This window comes from Bubalus kerabau, chromosome 17 (genome assembly GCF_029407905.1).
Source record: "Bubalus kerabau isolate K-KA32 ecotype Philippines breed swamp buffalo chromosome 17, PCC_UOA_SB_1v2, whole genome shotgun sequence".
Taxonomy (NCBI): Eukaryota; Metazoa; Chordata; class Mammalia; order Artiodactyla; family Bovidae; genus Bubalus; species Bubalus kerabau.
In genome coordinates this window covers 68,259,294-68,274,642 of record NC_073640.1, presented here as the reverse complement: position 1 = coordinate 68,274,642, position 15,349 = coordinate 68,259,294, and the positions used below count along the sequence as shown (strand labels likewise).

Below are 15,349 nucleotides of genomic sequence, written 5' to 3'. Positions count from 1 at the left end.
TGAACATCCAAAGGAACTGTTCATCTACTCCATTTGCTTTCTATCAAGTACTTGAAGAAGTGATATAGGAGGATTTAGTCTGCTCCCAACAAATAATATATTTAAGTGTCTACATTAGGATGAAGGTGTAAATTGAAAGACCGAGGAAAGAAAATCGCAGCAGGGAGCGGGAGGAACTGCTGAATTTTCTGTCTGCCGTCTCCTACTTTAGCATACTGAGAGAACACAGGGAGGTGAAGATGGGGTGGACAGGGGTGGGTAGGTTGGTAGATGGATGGCTGATAGATGAGAGGTAATTGATAGATGATATATAGCTGAAAGAGATGACAGATAATTGACAGATAATAGACGAGGCTTCCCTGATGGCTCAGATGGTTAAGGACCCACCTCAATGCAAGAGACTCAGGAGACGTGGGTTTGATCCTTAGGTTGGGAAGATCCCCTGGAGGAGGGCATGGCAACCCACTCCAGTCTTCTTGCCTGGAGAATCCCATGGACAGAGGAGCCTGGTGGGCTACAGTCCATGGGGTCGGATCGCTAAGAGTCAGACATGACTTAGCGACTGAACAATAACAACTGCTACTTAGGGAGTACTCAAAGGAGATATAGCGGTTATATCTCATAGGAGATACGGCTAGGTAGCTACATAGCTAGATATCTGCACAGATGCATGGACGGAAGGAAAAAACACGTAGAAAGAGAGAAAGACACCAAGGGTCAGAGAGAATGTGTGTGTGAACGTGTGCTTAGCTGTTCAATCCTGCTGGACTCTTTGCAACCCCGTGGACTGTAGCCCGGCAAGCCCCTCTGTCCATGCCAGGCCCCTCTGTCCGTGGCGTTTTCCAGGCAAGAATACTGGAGCTGGTTGCCATCCCTTTCTGCAGGGGATCTTCCTGCCTGACCTAGGGATCGAACCTGGGTCTCCTGCATTGCAGGCAGATTCTTTGCCCACTGAGCCACCTGGGAAGCCTTTATTTGCTAATAACAGTTAAAGAAGAAGCAAGATTGTTTAGCTCTTGCAGGCCTCTTGTGTGCAAAGTCTGTTCACTCATTTCTGGTTTCGCTGCAGCTAGTTTCGCCATTAGTTATTCCCTCCGTATCAGTGGAGGAAGGGAAACAGGCATGGTTCTTGTCTGGCTGAAGACATAAACTTCAGTTTTGCCCCATTTGGCAAATATCAGCTGTCTGGGCCAGGGGCCCTTCTATCCCCTACTTCAACCACGTTCCCAGACCAGGGATCAAACCTGAGCCCTCTGTGTTGGAAGCTTGAAGTCTTAACCACTGGACCACCAGGGAAGTCTCCGTTCTGAGGTTCTTAGTATATATTTCCAAATTACCTTCTACGATAGGGTACCAGTCTGCCATACGGCCAGCACTATGGGAAGGTCCCCACTCCACCTGGGAGAGTCACCTATTTTGAGAGAAGTTTAGTGAGAAAGACGTGAACGTTGCTGGTGCCAAAGAAAGACCTGACTGAATTCTTGAATGGGAAGGGAGAGAATCGGTAGATTTTTAAAACAAGGATGGGTGGCTGAGGCTGACAATCGTGTTATCAGAAGGGGCAAGATGTCTGAGAGACAGCGGGAGAGGAACCCGTGGTCAGGAAGCATCATTTCCGAGCTGACCCCCCCACGCACATTTCTGTGAGAATCTGGTGAGTCAGAATGCGGTGGAGTCCGGGAGGGGTCAGGATGTTGAGGGCAGCCTGTGCAAAGCATCGCTGGTGTTGATGGTGCCTTCACGCCAGGGCCTCAAGTGGAGTGACGTCAGGCGGGGGGTGGAGGGGGGTCATGCTGATCCATCCTGGAGCCTGCAAAGCTGGGCGCGTCCCGGGGTCCCGAAGCCGACAGCAGCCAGGACGCAGAGCTCAAGGGACAGCATGGCCTAGCCTTTAGTGGGTGAGTGGGCAAGAAGGTGTGGACATTTTTTCAGCCTTGTTTTCCGGAACTACAGTTGACTTACAATGCTGTGTTCATTTTGGCTGTACAGCAAAACGACTCAGTCACTCCCACCCGTACTGACATCGCTGTTGCTGCTCAGCCGCCACGTCGTGTCCGACTCTTTGCCACCCCACGAACTGCAGCACGCCAGGCCTCCCTGCCCATCACCAACTCCTGGAACTTGCTCAAACTCATGTCCATTGAGTTGGTGATGCCATCCAACCATCTCATCCTCTGTCGCCGCCTTCTCCTCCTACCCTCAATCTTACCCAGCATCAGGGTCTCTTCCAGTGAGTCAGTTCTTTGTGTGTATATATGCACAATGCTCTAGAAGCTCTCATCCATTATGGTTTATCTTAGGTTTATCATGGTTCCCTGCGCTATGCAGTAGGGCCTTGCTGTGTATCCATCCTATATATAAAAGCTTACGTCTGCTAATCCCAGCCTCCTACTTTAGCCCTCCCCCAGCCCCCTCTCCCCCGCAACCACCAGTTTGTTCTCTATGTCCATGAGTCTCTTTCTCTTTCAAAGATGGATTCCTTTGTGTCATATTTTAGATTTCACATATAAGTTATTTCATATGGATTTGGTATTTCTCTTCACCTGACTTAATCCACTCAGTTCTCTAGTTGCACCCATGTTGCTGCAAATGGCATGATTGCATTCTTTTTTTATGGCTGAGTAGTATTCCATAGTATGTATGGACCACATCTTCTTGACCCATTCCTCTGCTGGTGGACATTTAGGTTGCTTCCGTGTCTTGACTATAGTGAATACTGCTGCTATGAACACAGGGGGCCTGTAACTTTTCAAATCATACTCTTTACGTTTTCCCTCTTTTGAGTTGGGCAGTTTCTAAAATTCCATGTTCGTGTGATGTGTGGTCCAGCGACTTGGCATTCATCAAAGTCTGCTAAGATGTAAAATTTTAGAGCCATATTTGTCTTTTCAGTCTTATCAGAGAATTCTCTGCACATACACACAATAAAGGGCTTCCCAGGTGGCCCTAGTGGTAAAGAACCCACCTGCTGTAGGAGCCGTAGGGATGTGGGTTCGATCCCTGGTTTGATCCCTGGGTCAGGAAGATCCCCTGGAGAAGGAAACGGCCACCCACTCCAGTCTTCTTGCCTGGAGAATCCCATGGACAGAGGAGCCTGGTGGGCTACAGTCCTGGAATTGCAAAGAGTCGGACACGACGGAGTGCCTGCACAGCAACAACACATAGAGCAGCGAACAGGAGGTCCTCATGCAGTACACAGTCTCCCGGAAGCTTCCCTTCTCTTTCTGCCTTAGAAGGGAGGCGAGGAGAGACTTCCGGGGTGTGGGGCGGCAGGCAGCCTTCTTCCCTGGGGCTCAGCTTCGAGCAAACACCTCTGTCCACTGTGCTGAACACTCCAGCGTCTCCCTTGGTCCCTCCTTCCTCATCCCGGACCAAGATCCAGGGATCACAATAAAGCCTCTAAAGGACACAGGTGTGTGATTGTTGGGGTTGGGGATCTGGGTTGATTAACAACCCCTCTCCCTTTCCTGCCCAGAAATCACCCAGTGTGGGTCCAACACTCCCCACTTTCCCCCTCTCGCTTTCACCATCTCACACTGAGAAAAGAGGGCACTTGGGGGTCAGCATTCTGTTGTCGCCCTAACTCAGGGAGAGGCAGTTGGAGACATCCTCGTGTCTCACTGGCCGACTGTGTGATTGTGGGAAACTGCAGGTCTGCAGACTTTGTCTCCTCACTGATGACCTGGTTGTACCTGGGTTTTTTTTTGTTTTGTTTTGGTTTTTTTGTTTGTTTTAGTTCTTTTATGGACTCTTTCAAAATCTGCTGTGTCATTTTGTGAATGGAGTGGGGTCATACTATAGATCTGGTTACATTTCTATCTTTCTCCCAGCTGCCGGCTCCCCCCACCCACTCCTCATAGTGTTTTAAAGAGAAAGTCGTGATTCTGTGAGTACCTCTAGTTCATTGCCTCTGGCTTCAGGTAGTATTCAGTATAAAGCTATTGATTTTTAAAAATCTCATACAACTCATATTTAAATGCTTTCTTCTCTGTAATCAGCCTCTGTGTGTTTTCAGTCTTCTAGCTTCACTGAGGCTTTCAACGGCTAAGTCAAAGATCTCTCTTGGTAAATGTTACATTGCACTTGAAAATACATGGGTTATTCTTGAACATCTTTTGATATTGACTTCTAACATAATTCCACAGTGATGAGAACAGACTCTATGATTTCAATACCTTTAGATCATAAAATTTTTGCAACTTGATGTATATCCCTGGATATGTTCCAGTGTTTCCTAGTTTACACTCTTTGGGAATTTGAATAGAATTTGTATCCTGCTGTTGTGTGAAAACTATTTAAATCTTGATTATGTTGAATTGGTTCATAGTGCTTTTCAGGTCTACTATATCCTTCTACTTCTTTGTCTATTCATTCCATTAATTTTTGAGAGTTTGATATTGAAGCTCCATATGAAAATATTAATTTACCTAGTTAAAAAATAACAGTAATACACAGTGGAACTTTTTATTGAAAAAGACCCTGATGCTGAGAAAGATTGAAAGCAAAAGAAGAGGGCAACAGAGGATGAGATAGTTGGACGGCATCGCCATCTCCATGGACATGAGTTTGAGCAAACTCTGAGGAGGTGGTGAAGGACAGACGAGCCTGGCGTGCTGCAGTCCATGGGGTCACAAAGAGTTGGACATGACTGAGCGACTGAACAAGTGGAACTCCAAGAAACCTTGTTCTGTATTTTCCAAGTCTCCTGTAAATGTGTTATCATACTTTCATAACTTAAAAAAATGTAAAAGAAAGAACACACACAAAACAAACAAAAAATCTCATACCAATAGATCTCAATGCGGGGTTGAGGATTTTCTGGGCTCCTTTACCACAGACCCCCAGGATGCAGAGCTTGTTGTAAGGATTGGAAAGACCAAGGCCATGCGGCTGGCAGAGCAGGGTGCTGAAGAAACGTGGCTGCTCACACCTGGTCCATGCTCCGCCCAGACGGTGGCCCTCCACACCTGGGTGCTCTCCTCCACCAGACAGAGTAAACGTGGCCCCACACCTAACTAGCTGTGCTCAGGTTAACCTCTAACTTGGCAGGAGTGGTGAACCAACCCCTCTCCGTAACAACTGTTGGCCCGACTCAGTTTCACTTGCAAGGAGTTAGAGGAGCCCGGGGTTGGATGTCTTGTTTTTCAACACTGCGGTATGATGTTATCAGGCTGCCCAGAGGAATCACTTTCCGGGGTTTGGACACCTTTTCCTGGACGGTGTGCAGGCGCCTCCCCCCTCCATTCCGAGCCCTCCGTAGTGGGCACCGCGCTACACAGGTCCCGCTGCGCGGGGCCGACACCGCAGTCCGCGTGGGTCCCCTAGAGGGCAGGATGCGAGCCCCCGGATGCTGCTGCCACACGGCGAACCTGGGGTCCTCCACCCGCCTGCACCCCCGGCCACCAGCTTCAGACCCCAACCGCGGCGTGGCCACACACCCCGCCGATGCCTCGGTTCCCCCATCTGTGCGGCGGGGTGACCACAGCGCTTGTCTCCTTGGGTTCTGACGATTAAAGCACTTGGTGGCTTTGAGTGCTTCAAAGGGGGGCCTGGGGGCTGGCACTCGGCACGCTATTGGCAGAGCCCCGTCCTCGGACCCCAGCTCCGGGGGAGACACCCCTATCTCCCCTCCTCTGGTCCCCTCGCCGGGTCTGGCTGCAGACATGGCCTCTCCAAGCCAACTTTCTCTGCCATGCATGGCCACACGGACCCCGGGCGTGGAAGGAGGCCCTGCCAGAGACCTTCCGCGAGGGTCACTGCTCTGCAGGCCGGAAGAGCAGGCCTCTGCCTTCATCTCCAGGGCCGGCCCCTTCCGAGAGCGTTATTAGCCCCGTCCCACAAGGTGGACGCTGAGGCCTGAGCGCTTGCCCGAGGAACCCTGGAGACCACTTGGAGCCCCCGCCTCCACCAGCTGTTAATGGTTTCAGAAGGTGGGGCCCGACTCCGGCTGTAAACGCCTGGGGGAGGGTCCAGCTAGTCGCTTTCCCAGACTCCCTCGCAGCCAGATGGCAGGGCCCCGTGGCCTGGGTCGTGCTGGTCCAGGGGCTGGCAGAGCGAAGCGAGGGCCGTGACCGAGGGGGGTTCCTCCAGCAGAAGCCGGGCCAGGCTCGGGCACTCGATGCGCGGGAGCCCAGGGCAACTCACCCCGTCACCTCTCAAGGGCTCATCGAGTCTCTAGACTCAAGGGCAAGGAACCGAGCCCTGGGCTGCGCCGACACCCAGGGCCCTGCCAGCCGGGAGGGTCCCCGGTGGAGCCCACCATGCCCCTCCCCGGACGACAGCTTGGACAGAACGCAGGCGCCGGGGTCTGCACAACTCATCAGCGGCTTTATTAACAACCCTCTCCAGACGCTAGTCAGCGGCGGTCTCCGGCGCGCGTCCCGGGAGCCGGCGTCTGTCCACCTCGGGTCTGCCTGACAGGCCGGTCGCAGCGCGAGGACCCCAGAGATCGGATCCCCCTGCCGGAACCCGGCCCGTCCTGTCGAAGCCGTGCCGCGATCCACCCGTCCTGGGAGGGGCAAGGGGCAGTCTCCCCGGGCGGGACAAGACCCAGTCCCCTCCCTGCAGGCTCCTCCGGCCCGGGGCCCCGCCCCTGTCCAGGTCTTCGTCTAGGCTCCGGGCCGGGAGGGTCGGGGTGGGGAGGACCGCAGAAGCTGCGAGGACGAGGGCGGGGCGGGGGCTGGCCCGCAGAGTGAGGTTCGGGGCATCACGCGACAGGGCTCGGGCACTGGGGTGCGAAACCGGGGCGGAGGCCCTGGGCGCGCGGCCGGAGCTACCCCAGGGGCCAGGGCGGGAAGGGCGCGGCGCCCTCGGGGCCCGGGGCCGCCCCGCCCGCGCGCCCGTGGGTGCGCTGGTGGCGGAGCACGTGCTCGCGGCGCCCGAAGCCCTTGCCGCACTGCCAGCATGCGAAGGGCCGGGCACCCGAGTGCGTCTTGCGGTGGCGCACCAAGTGCTCGCGCCAGTAGAAGGTCTTGCCGCACTCGCAGCAGGCGTGCGGCTTCTCGCGCGCAGGCAGCGGGCGCAAGGCCGGGCCCGGGCCGCCAGGGTGCGTGCCGCGGTGGCGTCGCAGGTGCTCCTTGCGCCGGAAGGCCTTGCCGCAGTCGGGGCAGGCGTGCGGCTTCTCGCCCGAGTGGCTCTGCCGGTGGCGCAGCAGGTGCGCAGGCTTCAGCGAGGCCTTGCCGCAGTCGGGGCAGGACGCGGTGCCCGGGGCCGCCAGGAAGGCCGGCAGGCTGGGCCCCGGCGGGTCTGGCGGCGCCGGCGGGGGGCTGCCCGGCTCCTGCTTGTAGGGGCGCGCGGCCTGGGCGTCCGCCGTCGCCGGTTCCTCAGGCCCGGGGGCTGCATCTCCTGCAGGCAGAGGCGCAGAATCAGGACGGCCATGGACTGGCTCATGGATGCCAGCGACAGGGTGGTTCACGGATGGAAGGTGAACCAACAGGTGCAGGGACGGGGGGCAGGGTGGTTCATGGGCACAGCCAGGATGGATGGACGGGGGGGATGAGTGGGCACTGGGGGTGCATAAGCTGGGTGGGTGGACGGACTGGTTGATGGGTGGGGCAGTGGAAAGACTGGTTCAAGGATGGGGGGACAGGATGCTCCATGGATGGGGGTGGACGGACTGGTTGATGGAGGGTGGACCAGCTGGCTCAGGGATGGCGGGGGTTGGGGTGGACAGACCGGTTCACGGATGGGGAGGTGGAAAGACTGGTTCATGGGTGGATGGGGGGCGGGTGGACGGACTGGTTGATGGATGGGGAGTGGGCTGGTTTATGGATGGGGGGCGGGCTGGGGGAAGGATGGATGGGCCGGCAGGTGGGGAAAGACAAGCTGTGGGGGGATGGACAGAGGCTGCCAAGGAGGCGCCTGGTGAGAACCAGGGTGCAGAGCCGGGGTCAGGCTGCCGGGACGCAGCCCTGGCTCAGCAGGCGCCCATCCCGAGTCGGTTAGTCTCTTCTGTGCCGGGGCTCTTGCTGCAGGGAAAGGCTGGTGACGCCGGGGTCTTGAGGCGGCCACGGGATGTCAGCACTGCGGGCGCTCTCGTCCTGACCCCTACCCCCGTGTGCCGGGCCCTCTGGAGTGGGGTCCGGCACGTGGGGGTTGGTCCATTGAACGCATGAGTGATGGACAAGCGGGGAGCGTGGTGCGGAAGGAGGGGCTGCTCACCTGAGGGCGTCGCCCCACCGGCTTCCTCTCTCACGCCGACCCCAGAGCCTCCGGTCGCATCCTGAGGCGCCCTCGTCGCTGGTCCCTGGAACCAGAGACCCCACGTGGCCAGCTGAGAAGCCGGAGCCCCGCCGCTCGCCCTCCAGGTCCTGCCGCGGGCTCTGAGGGCAGCGGACGCCGGGCTAGGGTCCTCCATGGACAGGCCCATGGAGAGGCCCACATGGCGAGGCCTGAGACCTCCCGCGGAGCACCTCGGCAGCGGGTCCTCCAGCCCCCCGCAGCCTCCTGAGGAGCCCAGGCGGGCGCCCCTCACTCCCAACTCATGGGGCCGGTGGAGACCATGACCCTTTACTGCTCTGAGCCACTGCGCTTCGGGCGGTTTGTTACCCAACAGACAGACCACTGATGGAGCCGCTTTAACCCTGCTTTTAGCCTCGATGCCCTGTGCCAGCTCCAAAACAAAACGCAGAAGGAAAATACAGACGCTACTTTCAACTCAGGACCAAATTAAGGAGCTTTTCGCAGTTGTCCCGTGGACGGCTCAGAACAGCGTGGCCCGGCCAGAAGTCCATGTCCAGATAGACAACTTCAGACCCACAACTTCTGGCTCCTTTACGCTCTTGTCGCGGCTACTCGAGGAGTCTGTGTGGAGTCATTTCTCCTGGAAAAGCCTCATGGACCTTCTGGTGGAGTCACTGGACTGCCTTTACCAGGTGGCTCAGTGGTCAAGAATCTGCCCGCCAATGCAGGATACGTGGGTTCGATCACTGGGTCTGGAAGATCCTCAGGAGTAGGAAATGGCAACCCACTGCAGTATTTTTGCCTGGAGAATCCCACGGACAGCTCTGCCGCAGGGAGAAACTGGCCCCAGGCCAACTCAAAAGTGTGTGGGAGGCCCGTCACACTACAGCCCGGAGGCCGCGGGGCTGACCCTCCAGGCGCAGCAGGACCCGGGCTGCCCCAGAGGCCTGCCCTCTGCCCCTGCCTGCTGGGTGGCAACCCTGGGCCGGCTGGTCCCGCCAGACTGGGTCCTGGGGCCATGCTGGGCGATATGAGGACCTAACTCATGGCAGCGGAGGCTCCGGGCCATGCGGGCACGCGGCTGCAGCCCCACCGCACCTCCGAGCGGGAAGCTTGGGAGCACTCCGGCTGGGGCTCCTCCGTGTGCCCCGCCACATGCTGTCGCCCGGGGCTGGCACTGACCCTGGGTCCCGGGAGCACTCTCCTGGCCTCTCCCCACTGCCTTTCCTCAGCAGTTAACCAGTGTCCTTCGGCCGGGACCAACCACAGCTGTGGGCAGGGCAGGGTCAGCCCTCCGGGTGGTCCACGGACCCTGAACTTGCATCCGTCGTCAGAAGGGTGGGCCCGTCAGAAGGGTGGGTCTGGGGCGGTGTTAGTCGTGTCTGGCTCTCTGCGACCCCTTGGCCTGCAGCCCGGTAGGCTACTCTGTCCTTGACTGTCTCCCGAAGTTTGCTCAAGATTGCCTGTGCACCCACCGTCCCTTACCGCCAAGGCAGGCCTGACCCTTCCCCCTGCCGCCACCACACCATGGACCTCAGGGTTCGTGGAGCCTGTTGGGGGTGTCTCCATGGGGAGCTGGGGGGGGCTGGGGGCAGGAGGGCGAGCATGGGGGGAAGGGGAGGGGGAACCCGGGGGCAGGGGGTGAGCATGGGGGAGGGGAAGGAGGAGCAGGGGAGGAGGGACCCAGGGCAGAGGGGGGCAGGGGGTGGGCGAGGGGGAAGGAGAGAAGGGACGGGGAGGGTGGGGAGCGGGAGGAGGGGGACCCGGGGACCCGTGGGCAGGCGGAGGGCAGACCCCGGGCTCACCCACAGCTCCTCCAGCAGCGCCACGGCCTCCTCGCCGCTCTGTGGCCGGCGGCTGCACACCCAGGCCTGCACCTCGGTGGGCAGCGCGCTCAGAAACTGCTCAAGCACCAGCAGCTCCAGCATCTGCTCCTTGGTGCGCACCTCCGGCCGCAGCCAGGCCCGGCAGAGCATACGCAGCAGCCCCAGGGCCTCGCGGGGCCCCGGGGCGTCGCCCAGGTGGAAGTGGCGGAAGCGGTGCCACGGCGAGTCGGCGGTCAGGCCCTCGGCGGCGCCTCGCTCCTGCTTCACGGGGCCCAGGCCCAGCGCCTCCATGGGGCCGGTGGCGGGGTCACGGTGCCTGCAGGGAGGGGCCGCAGTCAGGGTGCGCTCCGGCGGGGGCCCCACATGGGAGGGCTGGCCGCCCCATCCCGTGCCTCAGTTGCCCCCCCCCACCCCCCGAGATGAAGGGCTCGCCCGCTGCGTGTGGGCCCCTGTCCCTACTCTCCCCCACTCCTGCGTCCTCCCTGCGAGGACCCAGCGAGGCTGCGCATGGAGGCCGCCGGTGCCCGGGCACCCGGGCCTTGTCATCAGTACCTCCGATGCCGATGGTTGCACCCCGATGCCACCGCACCCCGGAGGCAGAGGCTGCTAGCTCCCAAGTGCTCCCGCCCCGCCTCTCCCTCACTAACCAGGGTGGACACAAGTGTGTCCCCCTCCGCCTGAGCTCATGTGGACTCTGGCCCCAACGTGACTGTACGCGGGGCCGGGGCTTTGAGGAGGGCGTGGAGGAGCAGTGAGGTCGTCGCGGTGGGGCCCAGGGTGTGGCTGTCTTCACAGGACAGGGCAGCTCTGGCCCCGAGCTGGGGGGACACAGCGGGAAGGGAAGACAGGGTTCGCAGGCAGGGGAGAGGCCCTCGCCAAACCCCCGTCCACCTGCACGGATCGCGGCCGGATTCCCGCCTCCCCAGCCACAAGGACCAAGTGTCTGTGGTTGAAGCCGCCTGTTCTGCGGTGGTCAGGCCTTGACACTCACAGGGCTCCCCAGTCCCAGTCTGGGAGCTGGGAGATGCTGGGGACTGACTGTAAAACCCTCCACCCTCTCAGTGGAGTCACTGGACTGTCTTCCCAGGCAGCTCAGTGGTCAAGAATCTGCCAGCCAATGCAGGAGACACAGGAGACCCGGGTACAATCCCTGGGTCAGGAAGAGCCCCTGGAGTAGGAAATGGCAACCCACTCCAGTGTTCCCACCCAGGGAACCCTCTGCCCTCCACTTCCTCATCCCCTCTCCAAAGCAGGGGACACAGACGGGCAGTGGCCTCAGTCCTGAGGACTGAAGACACAGAGCAGGGCTCCAGGGCGGGGCAATGTGGAATGGTCTGGGGACATTTCTGACATGGCACAGCCGGCATCTAGCCAGCGGAGGCGGGGACGCTGCTGGGGACCCTGCAGGGCCCAGAACGGACCCACCCCGACAGAGAAGGACGCAGCCCTCAAATAAACCCCGCCTGGAACCACGGTCCTCAAACGGCCCAGGGACCCTGGCGTTCCTCTGGGGCTACCTTGAGGTGAGAACACACTTCCTGAATCAGAGAAGTTACCAGCCCCTTTCCCTGCCTTCTCTCCCAAGCATGCGGTAGGCCTTCCAGGGGCCTCGCAGGGAGCAGTGGCGGCCGTGGAAACCCAGCTAGCTGTTCAGGTCACACTGAGATGTGCAAAGACAAGTGATGCCATGCTTCCAACTTTTCGTTTGGAAAACACGGTTTTTTTCATTTAAATACCATTATGGGGCGTGGGAAAAACTGGGAGACTGGGATTAACACATACACACTACCACATACAAAACAGAGAACTGATACGAAGCTAGTCAATAGCACGGGGAACCCTACTGGATACTCTGGAAGGACCTATATACGACTAGAATCTATAAGAGTGGATATGTGCATGTGTAACTAATTCACTTTGCTCTACAGCAGAAACACACTATTGTAAATCAGCCATTCATGGGTGCGTGTTAAGTTGCTTCAGTCGTGTCCGAGCCTTCGGGACCCCATGGACTGTAGCCCACCAGGCTCCTCTGTCCACGAATTTTCCAGCAAGAAGACTGGAGCGGGTTGCTAGTTCCGCCTCCTGGGGATCACCCCAGCCCAGGCACTGAAGCCACGGCTCTTAGGTCTCCTGTGTTGGCAGGTGGGTTCTTTACCACTAGTGCCACCTGGGGAGCTCCTTAAATCAACTATGAAAGTGAGTCATTCAGTCGTGTCCAACTCTTTGCCTCCACATGGACTATACAGTCCATGGAATTCTCCAGGCCAGAATACTGGAGTGGGCAGCTGTTCCCTTCTCCAGGGGATATTCCCAACCCAGGGATCGAACCCAGGTCTCCCTTATTGCAGGCAGATTCTTTACCAGCTGGGCCACCAGGGAAGCCCTAAATCAACTGCACTCCAATAACAAAAAGAAAAAAAAAATTGAGAAAAAAGTGCTATTTATGTTAACACAGAAAAGTCAACTACTGCTATTTCTAAATGCATTAATTACTATTATGAGATTTTCTCCGCCTTACTTTCTGAGATGACTCAGAGATGTAAACAAAAGTGCTTTGGGAAGCATCTTCAAAAATTGTTTAAAATATAAAGGGGTCCTGAGCTTAAAACCTTTGAGACCACTGGCCCACAGCCTGTTTTTAAATAAAAGTTTTACTGGTGCACAGCTGTGCGTATCTGCTGTGTAGAGAGGATCATCTCAGACTTAAGCTGGTTTGATCAGCCAGCTAATAAGTGGCAGGGACTGAACTACACTGGCCTTAAAGCGTGGCTGCAAGGGGAGGAGCAGAGGGACAGAGTGGGAGACTGGGATTAGCAGACACAAACTGTTATACACAGGACAGATAAACAAGGTTCTACTGCACAGCTCAGGACCCCAGTCCATCATGATATGGTTCATGATCAATCCTGCGATGAACCACCATGGAAAAGAGTAAGAAACAAGACCGCAGCAGTGTACAACTGAATCACTTTGCTGCACAGCAGAAATGTGAATCAACTAAACTTCCATAAATTAAGTTTAAAAAAAAAAATGCAAAAAAGGGGGAGGGAGGTTCCAGAGGCAGGGGACATATACATACCTACGGCTGATGCACGGTGATGAACGGCAGAAACCAACACAATATTATAAAGCAATTATGCTTCAATTTTAAAAAATTATAAAAAAATAAAGACAATTAAACAATAACATAAATGTTAAAAAAAAAAAAAGACGGAAAAAATAAATGAGAAGGCTCTGGGTGGAGCGTGCCTGCCTGGCTACCACTTTTAACCCGGCCAATGTTTTGCAGCCTCTTTCACCCAGATGCCAGCAGTGTCTCCCCAATTGTGACAACCAAAAATGTGTCCCGGAAACTTCCACGAGTCCCCGGCGGCAGGGGCAAGGGCAAGTGGGCCCTGCTGGGGAGCCACCGGCCCACTGGACTAATATTTACTCAGACCAAAGGGCCACCTTCCCAGCGAGTCGTCCTAGGACAAGGCACGCCACCTTTTACGCTCTGAATCTTCCGTCCCCGGGGCTGCAAAATGGGGAAAGTCGGACCAACCTAGACGTCTCAGGAAGTCAAGACGTACGGAAAACAAAGATGCTGCGGGGCGCGCGCGGGGGCGCCAAGCCAGCCTTCCACCAGCGTCCGCCCTGCCCACTCCCGTCACTCTGTGCGGTGCCGGGGACACCGCTTCCAACAAAAGCGCCGGCGCTGCACCCAAGCACCCGCGGGAGCAGGGGCTGAACGGGGAAATAGAAAGCGGGCGGCGGGGCCGCCGCGGACGGCCAGGAGAGCAAACACAGCCCTGCAGCGCGGCGCGCCCACCAGTCAGGCTGTCGGGGGGAGGGTGGGGGGCACGCGTCCCCAAGCAGGAGAGAAAGGAGGAGGGCAGCTGACCCCGGCCGGGGAAGGCGCAGCTCCGCCGAAGTGCCGCCGAGCTTGCAGAGGCCCGCGCGCCGGAGGGCCGCCCGCACCCCGCCCGCGCAGGGCCCGCCCCCTCCCCGGAGCCCCTTTCCGCAAACCTCTCCGACCCGGTCAGTCCCCGCCGGCGCCCCCAGACTCCCAGACAGGGCCCAGCCCCCGCCCCAGCCAGTCCCCTCCCCCTCCCCCTCCGAACCTCCCCTACCCAGCCCCTCTCCGTCTCCAACTCTCCCTACCGCCCCCGGCGTTCTCCGACCCCGGGACCGCAACCCCCTCTCCTTTCCGACCCACCCCCACCCCTACCCCCTTCCGACCCTCCCCCTCCCCGCCGCCCCCCTCCGTCTCCAACTCTCCTCACCCCCGGGACTCGCACCCCCACCCCATTCCCTCCCCTCCCCCTCTCCCTCCGTCTCCAACTCTCCCCGCCCCGCCGTTCTCCGCCCCCCTCCCTCTTACTTCCCCTCCCCCTCCCCGCACCCCCGCCGTTCTCCGCCCCCGGGACCCGCACCCCTCCTCCTTCCCGACGCCCCCACCCCCGTTCGCGCTCCCAGCCCCCGGCTCCCTTTTCATCCCCTCCTCCACCTCCGCCATTCCTCCCTCCCCGGGCCCCCGCCGGCCCCCTCCCCGAAGCTCTTCCCGCCGGGCCCCTCCGACGCCTCCCTCCTTGCCCCCCTCGCTCACCTCTCTCTCCCGGGCGAGGCCCCCCAAGCCCCCTCGGCACCTCGCGCATGCGCACAGCGCTCACCAGGACTCCATGCCCCGGCAGGCTTTGCGCCAAACGCGCCTATCCCCCTCCCCCCAACCCTCCCAGACGCCCCGCGGCCGCTTCCCCCCTGCAACTACCCCGCCGCCCTCACCTAGAACAACATCTCCCAGGGAGCATCGCGGCAAAGGAGGCCTCTCATTGGCCCTCGCCTCGGCGACCCCCCCCCCCCCCGCCTCACGCCCGTCCCCGGAAGGCGCCACAGGCGCCAGAACTACATTTCCCAAGATGCATCAAGGCGCCGCCAGGTTTTGGACTACATTTCCCACAACGCATACATACGGGTCTTCGCCCGGGCCCGCGCGCGGGCACCCCACCACCCGACCCTGGGAAGGCGCAGGCGCGCTGAAGGGGCCGTGGGAGGAGGAGCCAGGGCGGCGTTGCCGTGGAAACCGGAGCGGCCCGTCCGGAAACGAGGCCTCTGCAGCCCAGAAATCGGTCGGCGGGGAGGGGGGGCCCGAGCGGAGCTCCGCGCCAATCAGAGCTGGGCGCTGCGTCTCCTTGACAACGGGCCGCGCGTCATCCTCCCTCCCCGCCCCGTGCGGACGCAGCGGGGTTCGAGTTGGCCACGCGGCCGGGGCGGCGGGCCTCCGCGGGGGCGCCGTCCGGGGGCCGGCCGGGGCGCCGTGCTCGGCCGTGTGAGCCTGGTTCGCGGGTCCTAGACTCCGT

General features: G+C 59.1%; 1 protein-coding gene across 1 annotated transcript; it reads right to left on the bottom strand.

The window, feature by feature from the left end:
• Nucleotides 1–6,305: 6,305 nt before the first annotated feature.
• On the bottom strand, nt 6,306–14,720 carry ZNF444 (zinc finger protein 444). The gene is made up of 4 exons (XM_055552868.1): nt 14,599–14,720; nt 9,987–10,323; nt 8,161–8,245; nt 6,306–7,344 (listed from the first exon to the last, which is right to left on the bottom strand). The coding sequence occupies exons 2-4, from the start codon at nt 10,296–10,298 to the stop codon at nt 6,773–6,775; spliced, it is 969 nt and encodes a 322-aa protein (XP_055408843.1). The 5' UTR covers nt 10,299–10,323; nt 14,599–14,720; the 3' UTR covers nt 6,306–6,772.
• Between the last annotated feature and the right edge of the window lie 629 nt (nt 14,721–15,349).

Coding starts and splice junctions, on each gene's coding strand:
- ZNF444 (XM_055552868.1), bottom strand. CDS start 10,298: ATGGAGGCGCTGGGCCTGGGCCCCGTGAAGCAGGAGCGAGGCGCCGCC. Junction 8,246..9,986: donor CGCTGCTGGAGGAGCTGTGG/GTGAGCCCGGGG, acceptor CTCTGGTTCCAG/GGACCAGCGACGAGGGCGCC. Junction 7,345..8,160: donor CGGTGGGGCGACGCCCTCAG/GTGAGCAGCCCC, acceptor CTCTGCCTGCAG/GAGATGCAGCCCCCGGGCCT.